The sequence below is a fragment of the Thermobia domestica genome, chromosome 12 (genome assembly GCF_964235325.1).
Source record: "Thermobia domestica chromosome 12, izTheDome1.hap1.1, whole genome shotgun sequence".
Lineage (NCBI taxonomy): Eukaryota > Metazoa > Arthropoda > Insecta > Zygentoma > Lepismatidae > Thermobia > Thermobia domestica.
In genome coordinates, this window is record NC_137465.1 from 160,430,250 (window position 1) to 160,455,594 (window position 25,345).

At 35.0% G+C, this 25,345-nt stretch overlaps 2 protein-coding genes across 5 annotated transcripts in view; one reads left to right on the forward strand and one right to left on the reverse strand.

Moving 5' to 3' along the window:
* Positions 1 to 349: 349 nt before the first annotated feature.
* Positions 350 to 25,345, reverse strand: part of LOC145666784 (trehalose transporter 1-like protein) — a 55,117-nt gene continuing 30,121 nt past the window's right edge. Inside the window, exons 1-3 of one of the 3 annotated variants that reach the window (XM_081734341.1) lie at positions 16,962 to 17,040; positions 5,511 to 5,627; positions 351 to 2,549 (exon numbers count right to left, since the gene is read on the reverse strand). In XM_081734341.1, the coding sequence (XP_081590467.1) occupies positions 1,198 to 2,549; positions 5,511 to 5,627; positions 16,962 to 17,016 (1,524 nt within the window). In that variant the 5' untranslated portion in view covers positions 17,017 to 17,040 and the 3' untranslated portion in view covers positions 351 to 1,197. Of the gene's footprint in view, positions 2,550 to 5,510; positions 5,628 to 16,961; positions 17,041 to 23,568; positions 23,788 to 25,345 lie in introns of those variants that run through there. The other 2 variants (XM_081734340.1, XM_081734339.1) reach the window with 2 other exon arrangements.
* Positions 23,925 to 25,345, forward strand: part of LOC145666785 (uncharacterized) — a 111,127-nt gene continuing 109,706 nt past the window's right edge. The window contains exon 1 of one of the 2 annotated variants that reach the window (XR_014127817.1): positions 23,925 to 24,436. Coding sequence is in view for 1 of the 2 variants with exons in the window: in XM_081734344.1 (XP_081590470.1) it covers positions 24,169 to 24,173 (5 nt within the window). In the remaining variant the exon portion in view is untranslated. The remainder of the gene's footprint in view (positions 24,437 to 25,345) is intronic. The other variant, XM_081734344.1, reaches the window with a different exon arrangement.

The window sequence follows — 25,345 nt, forward strand, 5'->3', positions numbered from 1 at the left end:
CGTAATGAAATTATAGTGCAGAACGATAATGCAAAACCATATTTTGCAAGATTGACTCAGGAAAAAAAAATAGGCAGTTAGGATGAGAAGTTCTACAACATCCTCCGTATTCGCCAGATATTACTTTTGCTGACTATCACTTATTCAGGGCCTTAGAATAAACATAAGATATAAAATCTGTCGTTCGTAAGATAATATCCAAATGTGTTTATTTTAATTTTTACCTCCAACGAACCAAGGCATTCCATTCCATAGTTAGTAGATCGTTAGAAGAAGGTTCTAATTAACAATGGCGATTATAACATTGTATACCATTGACATTTTCTTAACTAAACTTGATCTTCAAAATGTTTTACAAATAATTATTTTCTGGGTTCTCTAATACAGTATAATGAATTCCGCGTGTTGCTAAAAAGTAATGTAATAAAATATTTTGTTTCAAAGATACTACATACTCTTGTTTTAGGTCTCTCGAAGAGGCAGGTATTATTATGAAGGAAGTAACTTACAATAATGATTCATAAATGATCCGTAAGGGTATCATTATTCTTTCCAAAAGAGTTTTACAAATATACAGTAAAATGGTAAAATGTTCTATTATTGTTGTAAGTCATGCCTCTTATGAATATCAAAATAGTAAAATGTTCCTCTCAGAATGTTATAAGCATATAGGATGTAAAAAGAACTTCTAGAAAATATTTAAATATTTTATTACAAAATTGTCGTACATACTATAAACAATTCATATGGCAAAAAAGGGCATAATAAAATACTACAGACTATTGGAGAGAGACTGGAAGTATTGTAATATTATCAATGGAATTCTATTTCTTTAGCCAATTTTTCTAACCTTTCCTAAAAGGAATATGACAAATTTGTCTTGTATATAATACAAGATATGAGACTAGTTTTACGAAATGTATATTTTAAATTTCTCTATATGACTTTCCATAAGAATTCTATCAAATACGTGGTTACTAGATAAACTTATAAATACTTCAAGCATCTCTTTTACACTATAGTTTGCCATAATTGTCCTCGTAGAAAAAGAAGAAAGACATAGACATATATATACAAAGTGACTAGGAATGCAGATACTAAGTATCTGATTAATGATTATGAATGTATGATCTATTTAGTTAATTAAAATGATGGCAGGAGGAGTGATGAGGAAGTGAACATTGATTGGCATCGATGTTACACACGAAGTGTCTCAGTAGCATCATTTGTGGGGTTGATCAGCCTTCGTTGAAGTCTTTTCTGTATTTCATCAAGCGATTTTCCTTTAGTTTCTGGAACAATAGCTGCTACAAATAGGATCCCCAATAGACAAATACAACAGAAAATCCAGAAAGTATAGGATTGACCAAATGCCTCCGTGAGACTAGGGAAGACTTTGGAAACGGCAAATATCAAGACCCATGTCCAAGCAACGGCTATAGAACTAGCCGGACCTTTCACATTGTTTGGAAACACTTCTGCCATAATAACCCATGGAATTGGACCAAAGCCTAAAGAATATGCAATAATGAATGCTGCAAGTGCTACAACTGGCAACCAATTAACTGAGGTTACATCGGTTCCGTTGTCTTTTAAGTGGAAATAGATACCCATGGCACATAAACATACAGCCATGGCAGCATCTGAGATAATAAGCAAAGCACGTCGTCCTGCACGATCTACAAGGTAGGCCGAGGCGACTGTGGCGAAAAATTGAACCAAACCAACTATCACGGTGGCAATAAATGGGGACATACTACCTCCTGCTTCTGTGAATATTTGTACTGTGTAGAAAATTATGGCGCTGGCACCACTGAATTGTTGGAAGAACATGACACCGAGAGTGATTGCCAACGCTCTGAGAGTAGTTTTGGATGTGATCATGTCTTTAAAGGAACCTTGATTGTTTGCGGTTTCATAAATAGCTCTTTGAATTTGACCCAATTCCTGACTAATGTCGCACTGCTTTCCCCGAAGCCATTCCAGTGCTTCTACGGCTTTTTCCTTTTTATTTTTTGAAAGAAGATAGTGTGGAGATTCAGGCATCCAGATAAATGTGATTATATACATAATAGGAACTAAAGAACAGATCATTCCTAACCAAAAGTAGGAAACTACAGATCCTACAACATAGGAAAAGAGTATTCCAATTGTCATCATAAGCACCATACAGGAACCTAGAGCACCCCGGACACTGTCTTCTGCTATTTCTGCTGTGTAGATTTGCACAGCAGGGGTCATTGCTGCAGCTGAGAATCCAGCTAATAGTCTTGCAGTATATATGATAGCAATAGATTTTGCACATGCTGCCAAAATCCAGCTTCCAAGTAACGGAGCGGCAACCACAATCATCGTCGATTTTCTTCCAAATCTTTCTGCGAGGTATCCTGAAGGAATGGCACCGATGAGAGCTCCCAAGGGAAACAAGGAACCAATCCAGGAAGCTTCTTCGGTAGTCACTGGTATTGTGCTATTTTCTGATTTCAACATTGACAACGCAGGTGAAGTCCATCCCATCCATGCTCCTCCAGAAAGCATCCCAAGAGTAGCTATAATAAGAAGTCATAACAATTTAGAAATTATATTAAAAAGTCATTTATTCAAATAATGATAACTGGTTATAGAAACCTACTAACAATTTAAAAGTATAAAGAGTGTACAAATTTATTATAAAATAAAAGTAAGTGGATGTATTTAATGTACCTTCCTATTATCAATACTAAATTTTGTATAAATAAATAACGAGCTGTAGTTCACGATTTCTTTTAAGTGAATTAAAAACCTCCCTGACACTACAGATCTCTAAATTTCACATGTTCAACTTGAATCACATCAACTTGACACATGTTCACATGATCGGTGAATCGGTCTCCAGTGCCATTGTTTTACATAGGTATAGGTCTAATATTAAGAGAATGAACGTATATTCTATCTAATGTATATGGAAGAGATGTACGTATGTTCTATCTTTGTCCAATAATGTTAAAGTACATCGTGAATTCCATAGTGGGAGAAACAACATCTTAAGAACGATGTGTTTAACTTCTGTTTGAAGAGTATACATAGACCCCTTGTTTCTCGACTTTTATTGGTGCTGCTGTAACCAAAATGACCAGACTTTTTTTTTTTTCTTGGATCACGATCAAGAAACGAAAGACCACGGAAAAAGAAGTGATAGAAAGATGAGAAACCAAAGTGGCTACTTGAACGGAAAATATATAAATCATAAAACGAATGACACTTATGCTCTTATGTTAGAATGAAACACAGATTATTTTTACTGCAATGTGGTCTCAAGTTTCTGTTATAAACACGGATTGTAGAAAGGAAGTAAAACAGTAGTGGTCTGAGAAATCAGAAAAGAAGATTTCGTCTTTTATCGGTTCTTTTCGGATGGTAAATACGGAGGGTTTATTTACCTTTAGATGGTCAAAGCGTGTCAGTTGTTCACAGACACTCTGTGTAAGAAAGTAACCTTTCTCTGGTTACGAATGCCGTAGTAGAGCAAGTGTAGTGCTATGTAGAAGTAGTTGGAGTGAGCTGCAGATGTATAAATTAAAGTGAAGATGTATAAATTAAAGTATATCCACTATGTAACTTAACGATGCAAAGTACAATGCAGCAGTGATTTCAAAATGTGTGGTTTATGGGGGTACCAAAGGCATCCATCGCCTGTCAAAGATGTTCCTCGTAGTGGATGACCAATCTCATCAAAACTGGTCGATGCTTTGGCAAAATTCGAGCAAGATTGGCATGTAGGCAGTCATGACATTGTCTATGGCGTGAACACCCATCAGCAAACAGTATTAAACAATTTGGAGAAAGCGACTACAGAAAGAAACTCGACGTTTGAGTGCCACATAATCTGACTCAAAAGAATTTACTCGATCGAATTTCTTATCTGCTAATCTCTACAGAAACAACGAACTCGAGTCATTTCTGAAGCTATTGATTACGAGTAATGAAAAGTGGATAACCTACAACAACAATTTGCGAAACATATTGTGGTAGCAGTGAGGAGAAGCTCCACAGTTTGTGGCAAAGACCACACTGGTACACAGGAAACTTAAGTTGTGTGTTTGGTGGAATTGGAAGAGTATTGTGCATCACGAGCTCCTGCCGCTGGACAGAACGATAGTAAGCCCAGTGTGTCGTACATCACGCTGACAACGCCAAACCTGATCTAAAACTGAGAGAACTTAGCTGGGAGATTTTAATATATCCTCCATATAACCCTGTCCTGGCACTGTCAGTCTATTATTTGTTTTGGTCTCACTGGAACTCTGTGAATAGTGTTACGTTAGCCTCAAAAGAAGCATGTGAAACCCACGCGTCACCATTTTTTGATTAAACACCACAGAAATTCTATATCGACGGGGTTATGGTGTTGCCGGAAAAATGGCAGAAGCTCATTGAGCAAAATGGTGTATATGTGGTTTTATAATGTTAGTTCCAAATCATAATAAATGTATTCTCAATTTTGACCTCTAAAGTGTCAATATGTTTTACTCAAATTTACATATAGGCCCTATAGTAAAGGTTTATTGTTCCATGATTTATTTCCCAAGAGTGGGTTAAAACCCGACAAAAAGCTCTTGAGTACACCACTGATCACAGTTCTTGTCTTCTATTTACCGCCCACTGCTTCTTCTCTCACCCCGCTAATCCAATCAAACTCTCAATATTAGAGATAATTTATATTTATAGATTTCTAGACTGGATTCAGTTATCCCGTAATTGAAGTAGTTCTTGAATTGCCTCACCAATGTCAAGTTTTAAAAGAAAAAAGTATCTTATGCTAGGAATGTAGCAAGCCAAAGGCACCCTGCTATAAATATACCACATTGACTTGATCCCTAGTCTTCCGTTGCAAGCGCTGCTATTGGCTGAAGGAATTCCACTCGCTTTCCCTCGCTTAGCAACAGCTGAACCCTTATTGGCTCAACGCGTGGGTGTGTGAGGGTGTGAGCTTTAGTTCGCATTTTTGCCACGGCTCAAGACATTTTGGCAGCACAATAATCATCTGGGTAAGCAGAAAGTACTCAAAATACTGTATTCAAATATATTTGTAAAACGAACTGAAACATTTATTTTATGCCGAACTAATTACCGAATTTTTCGTATTCGAGTAAGACTTGATTTTTTTTAATCATTATTGCGTAATTTGAAACTTAATCTGAATATAAATACTTGATCACTTGATGAAATACTTGATAAAACTTTCAAATATAAAATTACTTTAAAGGACTTATTTACAATTTTCTTGTTAGACCTTCAAATTATTATATACATACATAAAAGTCGTATAGAACGGCAATGTCCTGTTATCTGCATATTCATCTGTCGACAGATGTCAGAGCAAAAACGTTGGGAGATGGCGAAAAACGATTTTTAGATATAAATTCAACGTCTGAAAAATGATTTTATCTCCGTTCTTATACATGTAATCCTTCTGGAACTGGTATAAACCCACTTATTCAAATGATCTTAGGATTAAGAGACATTCTTACCGAATAGTGCAGCTAAATATTGAGGGAACTGCTTGGCCTTCTGGTAGGAGCTTGGAGTATAACCTGTGAGTCTTGAGCATGCTGTGTTGCATTCCATTCCATTTTGTTTCGGCATGTCTATAAAAAGAAAAAAAAATTTAAAAAAGTTACTTTAGACTTATTGGTGTACTATGAAACTTAACATACAAATTTTGTTTTAACTACAGATCTCGTAACTAATGCATCAACTTATTGGTCACAATATGAACCTAATAATTGAAGATTAAAAAGTATTTCTTAACTGCCTCAGCTACGAATAAGATTTTAAAAGTTATGTTAGAATATTGCACATATATAAATAATAATTGACAATCCAAAATGGAAGCGAAACCTTCACTAATATTTGGATGAAAACACAAATACGTCGACTTTTTCTGCTTTTCCGTTTTCTGTAAATTAATCATGTATAAATGCAAGTAATAAATATAGAGTTATTTTTAAGAAGTTCGAATATTTTCTGAATGCCAACAATTTCTTGAATAATATTTTCCGAGCACCAAGAAGATCTTCAACAATTTTAATTAACAATAAAAAATAAAAAAAGTTTCTACTATAAAGGAAAACCTTTGAGTTGCCTTTATTTCACAATAGCTATTTGTGTTGTTGCATCCACATATGAATAAAGGAAAAAAAATAGAAAACGATAAGAAACAAAATTGTATTGTTACTATATAGGTAGTGTTGCCAAAGAGACGAGACAAGAAATATGGTTGTCTCGTCTCCAGTCTCAAATAATTCTTTCTGATCTCGGGTTGATTCTCGGAAAGCTCTTCTCGTCTCATTTTGTAAAATTATGCCCTGATTCTTTTCTTAATTTCTTCTAGATCTTATCAGAATCGTTCCGCGTTACGAGAGGTCCAAGAAGGGTCTGATGCAACATTTACACCGTATTTATCATTGGAGTATATTGTGTAAGAACTTGCTTATCTTTAAACGTTGAGAAACGATCTTCATTGTGTTCGTACAATTACTTTATCAGTTTATAGCTTTTTTTTACTATGAATCACATAACATTTAAATAGTGTTTGATATCTATGACTTCGTTGCACTAGTGTCCCTCATCTCGAGAACAACACAAAAATTATCATGTTTATCATCTGTTTTTGCTTATTGCTTTAAACTAATCAACTAAAGAATGAGTCTAATATTTTGGAAGTACCAGGGGGAGTCATGTGTACTGTTCAGGTGCAACTAAAGATGTGTACTTTAGTGCTCATTGTGATGATTCGGAATAAGCAGGATGGCCTATCTTTGGATTAGGGATGGCCAGATCCGGATATTTTTGGATCCGGATATCCGGATCCACTTGGGTCCGGATCCGAAATTTCGGATCTTGGATCCGGATCCGAAAAACGGATCTTGGATCCGAATCCGAAATTTCGGATCTTGGATCCGGATCCGAAAAACGGATCTTGGATCCGGATCCGAAATTTCGGATCTTGGATCCGGATCCGAAAAACCAGATCTTGGATCCGGATCCGAAAAAACGGATCTTGGATCCGGATCTGAAAAAACGGATCTTGGATTCGGATCCGAAATTTCGGATCTTGGATCCGGATTCGAGAAACCGAATCTTGGATCCGGATCCCAAAATCCGGATCCGAAATTTCGGATTCGAAACTCCGTGTCAGAAAATTCGGGTGTTCCGAATCAGCAAAATTTTCGAAATTATTGACAAAGTGATTTTCATTCCTATGCTTAAAATAAGATTTTAAGACACTTTTGGTATCTGATCGTGTGACAGCCTTGCGTTCTCTTCATTCCAAATTTGATTGAGTAAAACTGTCGACTTAGGTGAGAGCAATCTCATTGTCAGATTCGATTCTAGTGGAAATACTTGACCGAAAAGGTAGTAAATCTTTTTTAAAGCGGTCGTCCTGATGGAAATTTGTCCTTTGTTTGCTGTAACACTAGTCAAATGCTGGGATGAAACCTTAGTCTCAAGCTTCTTCATTAGACTCAGGCTGCTTAGTTTTCTAATTCTTTCTGAGTTATTGTGGTCACTGAATGAGGCCATTTCCTAGTCGTGATGGGCTAGGCCATTGCTAATGGAACAGCCCATAAAATATAGATCAAATCAAATTAAGGAGCAACTTCCTTTTCTTGCTCTTGATGAGCTTTTTTTCTTTCTTTAAAAATACGTTTCTCTGTGACCGTACCACTCCAGTTAGAATTAAGAATTGTAGTAGAGATGAAGTTCTAAATGGCAATTAATGTATCAATATCAATGTATTAATGTACTGTATGTGTATACAAAATACCATATGGAGCCTCGAGCAGTAACACGTATCTTTGTAATTAGTAATCCACTACTTTAACTCTGCATAGGTTGTATAAGGAGCTATATCATTCATGTAAACACACAGGCGGGTGCAGAGGGAGGGCGAAAAGTCGTTCGCCCCTACCCAGCGCCACCATTAACAGTGTACTTTAGTAGTAATTTGCCGGATTCGCCCCTGCGCAAACATAATATACAACTCATTCAAGAGTACATTTTGGTAGCTTTTTAAAATTTTTATCTTAAAGGATTGTCATTTCTCGTGGCTACATATGCAATTTTGTCCATAGGCATACATGCAATTTCCAGTCATTACGCAAATACATTTATATACTTAATAGACCTCGGCTAGTTGGGGGCTTCGCCACTAGACCCCCCGTTACTAGGGCCTCGCACCACAAAAGCCTCTAATCATAATCAATTAAAAAACAAATGTCTGGGGATTTGCCCTTAGACCCTCTGATATCTCATTTGATCGGCCTATGACCTCGTACCTCGTAAACCTACAACCATACCGAATCTCAGTTCAAATATCAAATTGTATGTAATAACATTCTGGTATCCCGAGACATACCGAATTTCAGTGCGAGTACATGGGGGCTTTCCCCCCAGCCCACACATTTGCTCGGTCTACGGCCTCGCACATCATACGCCTGCAAACATAACGAATTTTAAAGGGGCCGCGGTGGCTCAGTGGTAGAGCGTTCACCTCCGGAGCTTGGGGTCCCTGGTTCGATCCCAGATCGCGCCGTGTGGACTTTGTGGTGGACAAACACCGTGCTCGTGGGTTTTCTCGGGGTTTTCCCGTTTCCTCCCACTTTCTTCATTTCATTTATTTCTCATAATCACCGTCTCCTTTAGCCTAACCGGCATAAACGTGGGACGTAAAACTCAAGGATTTCATTTCATAACGAATTTTTGTTCAAATAACAAGTTTCATTTCTCTAACATTCCAGGATTCCGAGATATAAAAGTCTTTTCTCCCCGCCCCTTTTCTTCTCCTCTAAGACATACATCAAAAAACGCTTAAGTACATACCTAATTATTTCAAATGTAAAGTCCAAATACCAAATTCTATGCTCCTAACCTTCAGAGGTTCCCAGAAATCGACATGTTATTATAATAATTACAATCCCCACTCTCTTTCCTTTCATCTCTTTTCTTTTCCTTTTTACTAAAACGTCAAAAAACACTGAAACACATGTCAAATTATTTTCAATGAGAAATGCAAATACCAAATTTCAAGTCTCTAACCTTAAAGGATATAACATATTAATACAGTAATTGTAATCCCCACTTAATTTTCTTCTCGCCCTTTTTCTTCCCTTCTGGGCCATATATATATATTGAAATACGTATCTAATTATTTTAAGTGAGAAGTCCAAATACCAAATTCCATGTTTCTAACCCTTTAAGTTTCCGAGATATAGGCATATTATTATACTAGTTGCAATAATTGCAATTACCACCCGCTGTTTTACTTCCTATATCTTCCCTGCCCCTTCTAATTTAAATATCAAAAAGCACTTAAACAAGTATCAAATTATTTTCAATGAGAAACCCAAATATCAAATTTGAAGTATCTAACGTCAAGAATCATCAATATTTTCCACCCCATTTCCCCCCTTCCTCGTCGAATTTCCCAAAGTCCTTCCTTAGTGGTATCCTACGTCACAAAGCCTATAAACTGTCCAAATTTCAAGCTTAAGCTTGTAGCTTAAGCGATTTGGCCTGTACGGTGATCTGTCACTCACTCACTCAGTCACTCAGGACTTTGCCTTTTTTATATAGAGAGATTTAAGATTTTATGGGAAAGCCATGGATTTTGTCCTAAGGCCGCCAGTGTCTTAGAAATGTAATAGCTTTGCTATAAACTTTAAGCAATCAACTGACTGATCTGCGTCTATATATATTATGTAAAATACCGCTTATGATATTTATTTTGCTCGTAATAAAAAAAATAGAAATGATGACGAAAATTCAGACATCCATGATTTTAGTGTAATGCTGCAGGAGTTCAGATCATTGAATTAATCATAAGAGCCGACTGTATAAGATAGACTACATTAAATTCCAATGTGGCACAAAGAAAATATGCAGCATTACTATGCAGTTTTTCAACGTTATAACTCATTCTGAAAATATTATCATAGGTCTCACAAACAATCGAATTTTAATCCTAACTCAATTAATATATAACAAAAGGCAGATCTATACAACTACTGACTTGAGATGAAAGTGGCATACTTGTAGTACGTTTAAAGATATACTAAAGACTAAATGATGGGGTGTGCGTAACAGTGGTCTACACCCCGAAAAATGTGAAAATGACATTTTGATGTAATCTTTTGTCATTTAAATTGAATTGTCTTCCCACTGAGTTAGATAAAATTCACCTAGTAAATTTTATACATATGGATATTTTAGTTTTGGGTCTCAATCTAAGGCCTAAAATATTCAAAACAGGAGTCCGAATCTGAACTTCGAAACTTCGGATCCGGATCCAAGATACAAAACTTCGGATCCGGATCCAAGATCCGAAATTCCGGATCCGGATCCAAGATCCGAAACTTCGGATCCGGATCCAAGATCCGAAATTTCGGATCCGGATCCAGGAACCGGATATCCGGATCCAAGATCCCAAATTTCGGATCCGGATCCGAGATCCGGACCTTCTAGGATCCGGATCCGGATCTTATAGGATCCGGATATCCGAGATCCGGATCCGTCTGGCCATCCCTACTTTGGATATGTCTTGTCCTAACTTAGGCAACCTACTTTCTAAGATGAGATAATGGTAAAGGCTTTCCTAAACCCTATATTTTTTGGTTGTTATCGTAAGTTATTGAGACTTCATATTAGTGGAGAATAATGTCCATGAATTTCCACGTATGCATTACTTTTATTATTTACACACTTATATTTTGTAAATAAATTTGTAAATGAAAAGTGTCTCGGCTTTGGCAGCTCTCCCCTCCTTTGCAATTTTTAATCTCATTTGTGACGTCATTAATACATAACAGGGGGAAAGTTATCCCTTCTAGCGATGAAATCTTTTGTCAGGGGGAAATTTCTGGCATCCTTCCCCCGTCAATTCGCAACTATGACACGAACTATGAACAAAAATGTGGAAATTTTATCGCTCACGTCTTTGGTATGCGTGATCCCGCTGCAGATCCCGAATTTCAACCTTGATCCAACATTGTGAGACAGTTAATGGTAGATTCGACAGTATAAAGTACCTGCGTGTTTGAATCTTAAAATAGACACAAATTTAGTCCTCGTTAATATAAAAATCAAATTAACTATATATGTAAAAAAAACTGCAGGAAAAATACTAATTCTTTTCCTTTCACATATTAAGAAAAAATATGATCTTAAAAATCATTAAACATCGTTAAATGTAGAGAAACCATAATTTTAAAGAAAACAAAGAAAATTTCAATGTCATTAGTTCTATTATTGGCTTTATTGTCCAGCTCCAGGATACGATTTTTTTTTTCTGTCTCTCTTTAATGCAGAACAAGTCGATCTACAACTTTTACCTGTCATTAGCAACCGATAATCATATTTACGGGGGGCAAACATACAAGGCAAATAATTTTGCAGATATTTATCGGCGGCGCTGTTAAAATTAAGTTGTCAAAATAAAATGTCTTTTTTGTTGTCTGTCTAAAGATATAATCGAAGGTGGTCCTGCGTGGGAGAAGCGTGAAAGGGCTAACGATGAGAATGTTGAGTTGACGGTCGGTACCAGTCTATGCTCAAAACCAGGGACACATCTCTTGTTGTTTTACCAAGGCCACTCTAGGAAGAAGAGATTATGGGAAGAGCGTGCCATTTTTAGGTGTTCTTTTTCATTATTTTTTTTTAAAAAAAACGCTATTCGTTCTTGACATTGAACTAATCGTGAGTAAGAAAAAAAAAAACATTAAAGCATTCGATGAGAAAAATGGCACATAGCAGTAGTTAGACTCCTTGGATCGTGTAGATATAAAAATTGCAGGATTAACTAATACCAAAAACACGAAATGACGTAAGATGGAAATTTTGAGCACGTAAGGCAAAAGTCGTGTAAGGAACTGGAACACACACACGTCTGCAAACATTTTGTATCATACTGTACTATGCTAAAATGCCTTATTGTCAACCTTCTATGTACGTATTTTCAAATTTCTTTGGCGTTTTTTTTAATGTAATAAGCACAGCTCTTTCTTTAGACAGAGTAATGTGTATTTTACTTGATATTAGCCTAACATAAAATTTTCTTTATGATTTGCTGTGTGTTTCGTACTAGAACGCATAGAAATTTTGCGTTTGAATTAAATACAGAGCAAATTAATAGAGGGTACAGGCCCTGATAAAAGAAGAGGAGATCATGACGAGGAACTTATTTGATTAATTTCATACATTTTTCTTATTGCTATTATTAGTTGTGTAAAAGATTGTTGGTGCGTATATATTAAGCTGGCAGAAATGGTTATTTAGTGGACAGGGCCGTGCCGTGGAAAATCAGCGCCCGGGGCGAGAGTATACGACGGCGCCCCCATACATATATTCCAAGCATATCTTTTTCCTTTTTTTCTCCCAAATTTTTCGCCCTCCTTACTTCGGCGCCCGGGGTCGTCGCCCCGCTCGCCCCCCCCCTCCACGGCACGGCCCTGTTAGTGGATACTGACTGAGCAATCCAAGTAGTATAATATTGTGTAGTTTTAGGTGTTAGATTGCATTCATTACTAACTTCGGTGTTAGTCAGCAAAGGTTCAAAGTTTAGTCCACATAGGTAATTACCGATTAAATAGTTAGTAGTGTAGAATTGGTAAATACGAGTAAGATTGTAAATAGGAATCAGAAATGCCAGGATTGTTTCCAAGGGGAAACGGGAGCCAAAAAACTACACAGTAGTGAAGTGAATGTACACATCTCGATGCGATAATGCTTCACGTAAAACAATTATTATTCACGCACGTTCCATAGTTTTATTAACTACAGTAAATATATTAAATTCTGTAGTGGGTGAGTAAGCAAATCAAATGTGTTTTGATACGTATTTCGAAGAACCGAACCGATTACAAAAATCTGAGGTGGGCAGTTACCCCTCTTCTCCCTCTGCGGGCACCCATAGTGAAAGTATATTGCAGCAACTTGGGTTTTGTAACGATAAATTTAAGATTTGTTCGGTGAATCTTCTGGTCATTTATCGTAGCGACGGTAGCGAGATTACTGCCTATGATGCATGGTTTGATGTTGCAGACTGTTTTAAGAAAATGCTATAGTTTACGTGTTTGGGAGAAGCCTATTTTAGGTAAGCCACGACCGTAAACTCAAGCTGGTATACTTTGACATCATATCGACAAACTTACGATAACAACATTGCCTTAAATATTTAATAACAGAGACTTGAATTTTATCACGTGAACTCATACCGAGAAATCAGTAGTCATTTTTAATTCCCAGACGTCCGGTTTAAAACGTGCTATTTATGCAGTTTTTTCATCCATAGAGTGTTTTTTTTAATATGTTATGTTTTGTTTTTTTAGTAAGCATTTTAAATCCACAGCTAGCATCTCGCAGCGAATTAGAGGGCTATAATGCCATTTATAAATGTCAAGATTAAAAGGACTGGCTTAGGAGAGTAATGCTCCTGGAAGTAGGAACGAAAAACACAGTTCTGATTGGTTGGCATTATCCATGTTTTTTTTTTTTTTTGCCACATTGCGTTCAAATAGCAGAAATCAAACGATTGCTGCTCTCGGTCTTCATGACTGAGTGGGCTAGCACCATATGCTAGTAATGAATATCGCTTTGACGTGAGTTCAAACCCGGCCCAAGGATTTTTTTTACATTTTTATAACACTTTTTAAATCAAAATAATATGAAATTAATACTCAAAAAAGTGATTTACTTATTTTTGTGCAGATAAGTAGTAGTAGTAGGAACGGGTTAGAAGCCCCGCAAAGCTCGTTTTGTTCTCAGTGTACTCCATGATATAAATTTTGTGACTATCTTAAAACAGCGGCTAGGATAGCGCGTAAAACAACTGACTAGAGTAGCGCGCGAAAAAACGTACTTCCGGGAGCCTTACTCTCCCGAACAGGTCGTAGATTAAATGCATGTCTAGCGTAAATGTTTGTATTGGTATCGCTATATGTGTAGCTTTGCGTCTCAGAGCTTCAGAGAAAGATTAATAGTGCTTTTAATGTTTGTCAACCAAAGACCGCGAGAGATAATATACCAGTATTTTACGTATGAAAAGTTCATTAAACTTATGAAGGGTAGAAAACCTCAAATTGTAGTGGCGTATTGTCGGTAATTCTAGATTTAGATCTTCCAAATTTGTTTTACAGTTTGGAAGTTCTTTGCTATTAACACACTACCAGCAGCAGGTACGTTAGAATCAATGAGCTAGAATCTGCCCTTGTGCAGAAAACTGAGACAATGCAAAAGCGAGATCTTAATTGAATATTAAACCTTTTTAATATTCATTATTAAATTTTAAATTTTTAATATTACCAATTAGCCAAAATCTAATCCAACTCTCACTTGTAATGCAGAACTTCTACTCAACTCGACAAAGGTGAACACAGAAACATCAAAGGTAGTTAAAAAAAAAAAACAAAAAAAAAAAAAAAAAAACGCTTAAGCTTATTAAAAGGTATTAGATGGGTTTCACTTCATGATCATCAACCTCCTTAGACTACTAGATTACACTACTAGCACTACTGAACAACCATGGTTCATCCCTTTTTCCCAGAAAGAAAGAAAAAAAAAAACTTTCCAAACAATTAGTACAATTTGAGATAGAGATTAAATAGAATCTGAAATTTGAACGTTAATACAGTTTGGAGAAAAATATATAGCAAAATTTATTTTTAGTTTGAAATAAAATCGTTGATAACGCTATTATACTTCGGTCTGATTCATGAACCAGGCTTTGCTGGTTGTTGATTTTCCTTTACTTCCTTCATTTGAAAGAGATTCGTTTTTTGGTAGCTATTACAACAACGTCTCGTGAAGGTATGTCGTTTTTTTATTCCTTAGCAAACGGAAATATAAGTTCTACCCATAATTTACAATGGGGATATCACATTTTACGAGTATAAACCGATAATAATAGTAATATGTAAATACATAAAAATAGAACTACGTTCTACCCTAGCAGCAAACTTGATAGGCAAAGGTTCAACATGGTTAGGGATTGATAATGACAAAAAATAAACTTTAAAAATACGTTGGTCCAACGTCGTTCGAAGTGTATGTTGGCCACTCAACCATTTGCCATCCGTCTATCTCACTCTGCTCTTGGCATTATTCTCGACAGGCAGATAACATGGAAGGTACATGTAGAATATGTATGTGTAAAACTTTCAAGAACAATAAGTTTAATACGAAATGTAAGAGATATTGTACCGAACAACTATATAAGATCAGCCTATTTTGCCTTTTTTCAGAGTACCTTAGAATATGGAATATTGTTTTGGGGGAGTAGTAACTACATAAATGAGGTTCTGTTACTACAAAAAAAAAGGTCATCAGAATAATCAGTGAGGCATCATACAAGGAACACTGTAAACCATTATTTTGTAAGTTGAAAATTATGACTGTTGTAAATTTGTATATATATATAAAGTTTTAGTTTATGTAAAACAAAACATGTCAGATGTGAAACGTAGACAGGATATTCATTCATACAACACAAGATATGCTAAACAAGTTGATGTATCATACAGCAGGTTAACAAAAATTAAAAATAGCTATGCAATACAGGGTACAAAATTTATGAACAGGGTACCAATAGACATCCAAAAGTTACCGCTCACTCATTTTAAAAGCAAACTATATGATTGGTTAATTACTGTACCATATGATAATATTAAGGAATATGAAGCAGATAAGAGTATATTGAAATAGGGATTAAAAAATAGTTGTAAAACTGCATTTGACGTTGTCTATTGTCTGTATACAGACTTAACGACAATAAAAATGTTCTATTCTATCTGTTTCGTCCTCGTACTCCCAATCGCAATTCTACTCTTGTAGAAGTGAAGTTAGCAATCGAGTTAATTGACTAATTACAATGAAGGATCAACATTGGTGGTAGAGTTGTCTACCATTCCCACAGTTGGGGTCTACTGTCTCTCTTGCTTGAGAGTAATGTGAATTTAGCTGTGTAATTCACTGTTTTGCATGTACCTATGTCTAACTTTTATATATATACTAGGTATCAAAGTGCAGTACGTCTGATAGCCACCAGAGTGTGACGTGTTGTTTCTTCTGTTGACTAAGCTAGTCGAAATGTTGCACGCATTACACAAAACTGGACTTCCGTAGTGTCATTTGATTCTTGTGTGTAAAGGGGAAGAAATAAGAATTGATAGAGGTTTATAGAGATACTGTTATGACATGTAAACAAGTGTGTAAGTGGTGTAATGTGTTTTCCAAGAAGAGAATTGATGTGACAGATGAAGAAAGAAGTCAAAGATTATACCCTCAAACATTTCCTGTACAGTCCTGAGTACATTCTGACTACTCTCTTTTTGGTCTCCTGAAGAAACTTCTCCGTGAATCGTGGATAACGTTTTTAGATCAGAAGCAGTGCAAGATTCTACCATTACGTGACTCGAGTTTGGAGCAATAATTTTTCAACCACCATGAGCAATTTGGTGCCCCAATGGAACAAATGTTCCAATCTTAGCATTAGCTACGTACAAACTTAGTGTGATGACATATGCCTAACTTACTATAGTTTCATATTTGTACTCCTTTATGTTCAGGAATAAATTCAATATTCACCTTACTTTTCGATTTTCCTTTGCACCTTTCATGTACAACAGAGGTGTTTCCGTACCTAAATCAGAGAATAATGGCTTATATGTATAGCTATAAATGTGTGTTAATATCTGAAATTGTTCAAGCCGTTACAAGAAATCCCTGCACTTACAGTCATATTTGAATATATCATATATTGTACTAATATATAATAGGTATCGCGAGACAAATAAACATGGGGCACAATATTCCGTCAACACAGGGGCACTTGATCCTTATTTACGAAGGAAATAAAATTCACAGTAAAAGAAAAGCTTTTGAAATTCATAGTAAAAGAAAATAATAAGTAACCACAAATACTTAACTGTTTGTTTGTTTTTCATCAGTAAACCTTTCACTAGTAATGTCTAAGAGCTCCATCACGAACAGCTTTTACAAGAGGCACACAAGAGAATACAATGTTCTAATAAATACTGAAAACTAACTGAAGGAATCCAGAAAGAGGATTCCGCCGGACCCTGAGCCCTTCTAAGGTCAATTCTTGTCAGATAGAGTTTATCAAGACATCAGTATTAATGAGGAGTTCTGACTAATCTACAAATTATTCATGTTTTCATAATTAGCCAATTAGTTAGATCAAGGAATTACATGTTTTTGATTAAAAAAAAAAAAAAAAAGAAGTTCATATGTGGAAAGTTATACTGAAGCAATGACATCTAATAATTAGTACCATGAGTTCAACTTCAAGTCACGCGAATCGCTTTTGATCATGAATAAACATCTGACACATGAGTTCTCTTGTTTAAGGGTTATTCCCTTTCTATCGATAGGTAGAAACCATTTTTGGTGTATATCTTCCCTGTCTTCAGTATATGTGGCTCCAAGTTTGATTTCTGGTGGGACACAACTATCGTAAAGTAATTAAGAAGCTACTTGTATTAGGAAATAGTGCACTCTGAATAATAATAATAATAATAATAATAATAATAATAATAATAATAATAATAATAATAATAATAATAATAATAATAATAATAATAATAATAATAATAATAAACAGTTAAATATGGTGTTGGGAGTCGATGCACTGACCTCGCATAGTCAGCTTATCGAAGTGCTTTACAGAGTATAAAGGCTACAGTTTAAAAAAAAAAAAAAACTATAAATTATTGAAGGGAAACTTCCGGTTACAGTCTCACGATTATTTCCTTTAGGCTAAAAGCGATGAAAAATTAATGAAAGTGAATTATTATGGAAGGAATCGATGAAACGAAAACGTTAAAGGAAACGGTAAAACTCCGAGATATCCCATAGACATGATGTTGTTCACCACAAACCCACGTTACCGGGGATCGAATCAGGGAGCGCTCTACCATTGAGCCACCATGACCCCGGTATTGGCAACTGATGTGCTTACCATATTATATTATGTTGTATTTATTGCGCTCAGTGTACCAAAAACATATGAAAATTGCACCATGTTATGGAACATGTCAAAAAACATGAACATGTTATGTTTATATATAACTAATTCCTTACAATACATGAAGGTACTATTTACATAAATGGCATTAAGCAGAAGAGATAATAATTGCTATAGTTATTCTTAAACTGTTTTTTATATTCTTCATTAACAGAGTCATAGACAGAATAAATGTAATGGTTTGTGGTTTGTGGTCTACATGTTTCTAGACTGCATGAAGGGATATGTAAGTTTCTTTTAGGTCTTGCATTATGATTATGTATATACATTTACACTTTTGTATGTTTCTTGATTTTTTTAACACACATTACACAATTTATATTACATTAAAAGCGGAAGTAGCGTTAGTACATTTAATTTTCTAAATAATGGTTTGCAGTGAGTTCTTTGATATTTTCTGTGATAATTTTCTTTTGTACATTGAAGACTTCGCATGATCTTGTAATATTGCCGCATCGCGTAACATAATTTCATATCTTATATAAGATTTCACATTCACATAACAATATTTTGATTGCATGTATTGTCATTTTAGCAATTAATGAGCGATTTTCAAAACACATTGTGTTCACTTTTTTTTAAAATAATTGATTTATGTGTCCATCAAATTTGAGATTTTGGTCTAGTATAATTCCTAAAAACTTCACTGTGATAGTTGGTAGGACTTTAGTATTTCTTTTCAATATCGAGGCTGTATAAAGCGAGGACCTACAGTTTAAGGTGGAATCCAAATCACCGTGATTCTTTTAAATTTCTAGGCTCTCTCACCAGGAATCGAACAGGAACCCCGTCTACCAAAGGTGCGCACGCAATTCATTAGACCAGCAGGGGAAAACTCGTTTATTATTCCGTCATTCGGTAATTGAAAAGCTATATATTTTGTTTTTGATTCATTTAGCATGACTGTGTTTTTTCTCCAACCACACCTTGGAGATCATTTAGCATTTTGTTCACCTTTTTTCTTAAAAAAACATATTCATAACTTTTCGCATCACAGTAAGAACTTTTGATCTGCAAAAAGTGTCATATGAACGATCTGCACAGAATTTGGAAGGTCAGTTACATACAGCAAAAGAACAATGGCCCTAGTACACTCCCTTGTGGAACTCCTAATTTTATTTTCTTTATCATTTATTTGTACTCATTTATATTGTCGAGTTTATCATAATGAGAAATATGCACATTTTTTTGTCTTTTGTACAAATGTGACAAAGAAATTGAGGTCAACATCTGTGATAATTTTAAGATGTTTAAATAATTTTTGTACTAGTATATGATGATCAACAGTTTCAAACACTCTACTTATAAACTTAAAGTGTCGTTTTCATTTTAAAAGGAGGTGTGAATATATAGGACAACCCTATTTCTAAACTTAAAAAAAAGAACATTCTATGAATATTTACGATATAGTCATAGCTGTGCGCCTGTATTTTGGTGCTGTTCAAGTGTCACTGTTAATCAAATAATAGGTGAACACTCACAAAAGTGAGTGACTGAGAGATTATTCATATTAGTTGAGTATCAATGACCATAATAATTAAATACTGTATGAATGATATTAAGTTATGTTTTGGAGAAAACAGTGATATTTGAAGTTTTAAACAATTTGGGGGGAATAGATGATGTAAATCCGAGACTGTTTCGACTAAAGCGGGGCATGTAGGAGACCTAGGTACATATAATATGTTTTGAAGATAGTATCATAGTGCAATAGATGTGTTCTTATTCTTCAGAAAGCCAAATTGTGCAAGATTTCTTATTTTAAATGATTCACTGAAATTTAATATTTCACTATAACGTTACCCATTTGACCTTGTAGCTAGATAATGACCAGCGTAACTGTTTGTAGCACTAAGGAATTAGCAATGATACAAGTTCTTATATTTCGAATGAATTACATAAGATGGGAAAACTACAGTTCTGTTAATTGTCTCCTAAATGTCTCCAAACCTCAAACGGAAGTCCGAATGTTGTGGTCATTGTACTGTACTTTGGTGTTGTTTTCTTTACACAGTGTACACATTTACTGCTATAATCTGTGATTTTGTGGTAAATCGAAAGATGTTTACATTCTGATTACTTATGTCGCAACAAATGACAGAAGAACCTTGAACGAAATAGATATTTTAATCTTATTTTTGTGTTTTTCAAACCCAAACACGCCTTGGGATTTGTCAGACAGCCTCGTTACTGAAGAAAAAGGAATATTTGGGGCTATTTTACAAGGATGCTGTGAAACATCCGTCTCTTCCTGGCCTGAAAAAAAAAAAAAAAAAAAACTTGAAAGATTTATTAAATGTATGTTCTTGTGCTTAATTTCAGCCTTATATCTTTGGGTATTTTTTTAAAATCTAATTTGTTGGAATAAGGCCAGGAAATATAGGCTAAGTCCGTGTGAAACTTAACTGTATTTCGTAATACTTTTTCTTCTTTTATTACTTTTACCATTTCACGCTACGAGTGTTTATGCATAAGTTAATGAATTACTGTAGTAAATGTAAGGAAAGTAGGCTTTCTGAAACAAGTATTCATTTACGTTTACGGTAGCTGTAAAAATACAGTAGAATAACGCTTCTTACAATGAAACTGTTAGTACAGTTATAATTACTGTATGGTTTAGCATTTGTGCAATTATATTATTAGCGTCATTATTTGTTTTAACGTTATGACATAAACGATATACGAACCCTAATGACAAATTATGTTATGAACACAAAATACATTCAAATGCACATTCCAACACAAATACATTGGGGATAAAAAGTACGGATAGAAAACCATCGCACTAAACTTCCTCGCTTTTATTTCTTTAATTAAATCAAGTTATGCTCCAGCTATTACTGAAGCATTTGTTACGAGGAAAATTACAATAAGCGATTTCGGAAAACTTCGAAGAAAATTGAACTCCAAAAGCAAACTACATCTCCCGAGATTTTTCATGGGAAACAAATTATGTTATATGTTATTAACATCTTTAATTATGACATATAAATGAAGTCGTCTGAATAGTTTTTGAGATCGTCTGACTTCTCCTTTCCCCACCCACTCACACGAATAAACTATTCTTTGTGGATTTTTTTTTTTTTTTTTTTTTAAGGAAGAAACAGTTTACGCGCATTATAGAGCTTTAATGGAATGCATATTTATGAAATATGTACAAAATTATCTGAAATATTTTCGAAAGTCTTCCAAAGAAACGCCAGTCCCAAAACTAAACTAGCACTTCGTGGTTATATAAGATTGATTGGCGAAATATGTATTATGAAATATGAACAAAATCATCTGACTTGTTTCTGAGAAAATCATTCAACCAAGTGTAATTTACCCCTTTGGATTTTTCCTAGAAAAAGACTCGTACCATATGAAGTTGTCTATAAAATATACTTTTTTAAAATTATAAACAAAATCATTACGGCCGTTTTAGAGAATCTTAAATTTTGGGTTCCACTTCCCAGTAAACTACCCTTGTTTTGGGAGGTAGGTGGGAAACGTCTTCCACTGCGAAAATTCATAGAAATCTTACGTTTAAAATTTGGATATTTTGATCTCCAGGCGAGTGTACATACTTCGAGAACAATACATGGACATACAATTAAAATTCCCTTTTTCTGCATGTAGGAACCACGAATCATATAAATCCGTTGAAATATCGAACTCGATTTTTTTTATATATTTCGATGATCGCCATACTTTCTTGCACTTGTTGGCACTGGCACTTGTTGGGTATTACGTAAGAAACGCTACAGTATCACTCCTACTTATGTGTTATGTAATTTGAAAACACTGCTGGCGATCAAAATCGTCTGAGAATTTTACACCTCCCGCCCTCTTTACAGATTCATGAAAATGAAAGGATATCTTTCAGTTCTACGTCCCACGATTATGCCGGTTAGGATAAAGGAGTCGGTGATGATGAAAAATGACTAAAGTGGCGGAAAACGAGGGAACCCTGAGGAAACCCACGAACACGGTGTTTGTACACCACAAAGCTCACTTAGCGCTAGTTGAGATCGAACCAGGAACCTTACTCACCAGAGGTGAACTTTCTACCACTGAGCCACCGTGCCCCCTCAGAGATTCTTGTGCGTCCCACTTTTGCAAGTTAAAATTCTGGCTGCCTTATACATTATGTATGCTTAGAATAGGAGGTATATACGCTATTCATAGAAACACGAAAACTTGAAACTATTTCTTTTTTCTAGGCAAACTGTGCTGTCCAGGAGACTTGTAAGCTAAATCTTCATAACGATGTTGGATGCCTGCGCCATTTTTTTTAGTCCATTGATTCTTATAGGAATAAATTTTCTGTTTTCTTTGAAATGAACTAGAATTTTAGTGGTTTGAAGTTAGTGGCCTTCTTCAAGTCTATTTAAATCTTCCTTACTTCGTGAGAATTATGTTATATATAAAATTTTAATACTTAATAATTAAATTTTAATGTAGGTAATATTAATTGGGTGGTCCCATGCCAAAACGGACTAACTACATTTTTGATGAAATTGAAATAGAGTAACATTTGTGTTGCGAACTCAAAAGTTCATCACTCGCCATACAAAGAAAAAGAAAGCATTTTTCTGACTACTCTGTGATCACAAAAGAGATTAGCGTCAAAAGAGCATCATCAAGAGACGTGGATTCCCAGGTTAATGTGGAATTTCAACCCTTGAGTAACGCGCCGAAGATGCATATGCTAACTATGCAGCCACAAGGAAAGTTTACGAAAGAATGAGGGAGAAAGAAAAATTGAAAAATTTCATGAACCTGTCCAAGTTCCTGTTTTGACTAGTGAATATCAGTACGAGAGCATCATTTAACTGTGATATTCGTATTTTCACCTTACTCTATATTTTCTTAATTAATTCTGGTCTCTGTTCCTCCCTTCTCACAGTGAGTTGATTTTTTCTGCGTTATTTGACTCATTTATGTTATTAGTGGAGTTACTTATCTAAGAAGATTCATCAAAAAATAATAGCATAAAATGCTTTTAGACTATAAAACAATATCGCAGACTTTATATTTTAATGGAATTATTCATACAAGCGTTTTAAATTGTTAATTTTAAAGAAAACCTTCTCTATGTTTTCTTTTTTATGTCAATCATAGATATTCAAAAAACAGCATGTGAAAATTTTAAGATTACATCACTGGGCGTAGGTATCCAACATCATTAATAGAAACCGCTTTTCAATTATTCCACGGTGATGGCTCAACTCCGAACATATTGTGTCCCGCGATACCCATAACTGAACCTAGAACTACACATCACACTACAATCGCTAATAGAAACCAATTAATCAAGCAGCGAAAACACATACTTGGGAAATCATGGAAGTTTGCAATTTATTATTTAAGAAAAAAAGGGGACTACACCCTAAAGTAGAAATTAAGCCCCCTTGAGTAACTAATTAAATACTCATTTCATAGAAAAAGAAAGTATATATGCTTTAAGATTATATAACTTGAACTTAGCCTATAAACTTTTTACGTACCTCTAACTGTAAATAAATGATCTTTCGAGTCGATCGTCATCATTAAATTCGCAATACTGGAATTTATAGAAGACATCTCTCTCAGCGCACCTTATTACTTTCAGCACTATTAAATATATAAACAAACTTTGCGGAACGTATCAAGTTTTTATTTGTAATCAGTTGACCTTACTTGGAGTAGCTAATGTTTCACTTGCATATTGGAAAGTGGGAAATACCAAAGAGTAGTATTTTATATCTTCGTGACAATGACCTGATGACCCTTCAAACCGCGTACATTGCTTTTTCTGTTTGCTCTGATTAAGAAAGAAGAAGAAGAAAGAAGCTCATGCGTTAAGAGATCTTTTTCCTTGTCCAGTCGGTATTTCCGCGAAAAGAAGCAAAAGTGGATCTGAATTAAAAAAAAAAAAGCGAAATGTCAGTTTTAAAGCAAATCGTTAACAATAAAAGAAGAGGTCAATGATGATTAAGTGCATTAGTAATCACAATAAAAAAAGTTTTCCATTTCGATGTTCGCACGTGCTCTGTACAACGCATTTTCTAAGTAGAAGGAGAAGAAAAGTTTGTTAAGAGGCGGTGTTCTTCAGAACAGTTTGTGAAATGGTGTAAGTTTCCTGTGTCGTTTTCTTTTTGCGTAATTTTATCTTCCGTAGACAATCAATTCCGTAAGCAGAACTTCCTAGTTTAATTGAGGGGATTTTTTTTTATTTTTTTTATGTTTATTCACATATAAGATAATCATGCGATTTCACATTAAAGCTTCCAGCTAAGGAGTTGACACAGAAGTCGTGTAAATCCTTAGAATTCGTCTACTTGCGTATATTCCTGCTGGTTGAAGAGGAAAATCTTTTTCATTTTTATATCTCGTGTAAGTATGAGGCAACATAATATGTAGATTTGTGATTGTGGTTAGGACAGCTTTGGTGTTGTTACATATACATACCTAGAAATAAATATATTTCCGATGCCACAACCGTTCAAGTTACACTATAGGTATGTATATTGAATAACAAACATACGCGATGGATTTTCTAGAAAAATGGTGTCTGCAATTTTATTGATTGCCCTTTTTATTTTAAGCATTGCTACGAGGATAATTTTAAGGTTTCAGAGAAGGAATAAACTATATTAATTAGATGATTAAAAAATATGTTGTAACTCAGATGTTGTGTACACGTATGGTTAGAACGATTTCCTTTAGTACGTATGGCCTTAATTTCGATTGTCGACTCCAGACAATTAGGAAGATACGCGTATTTGAATGAAGAAAACCGCTATAAGACCCGATGTGATTATCCACTAAGAATAGCTCTTTGAGAAGTCTAAATTTCTTGTGCGTAGTAACGTTATCGAATTGGTTTTATATGACGTAGGCACAGTATCTGAAGATTTACCTCTGAACTATCTTGTTGCGAAATCGATTCTGCCTTATATCAAGTGAGGTTGGTATTGGACCAATAAGATGGAGATAGAGTCTGCTCCTATATCATCTATATTAATTACTTCATTAACATCTATTTACATCGATTATTGTCTTCATTAGCTTAAAAGCTAGAAGCATAAGGCGTGACTCTTAAATTTTCATTCTGCGCTAGTGTTAAGAAAATAGCATTACACAGTATAGAGTTTTATAAATGTTTGAAGTCATAATTGACAAAGCTTATAAATTTGCAGTCTGTCTTCCCAGAAACATACAATTTGTTAGCAGATTGAGCTTGCCATAATCACCCGAGTGTTAATGAAAAAAAAAGAGGGGAATTGATTTGCTTTCCAAATG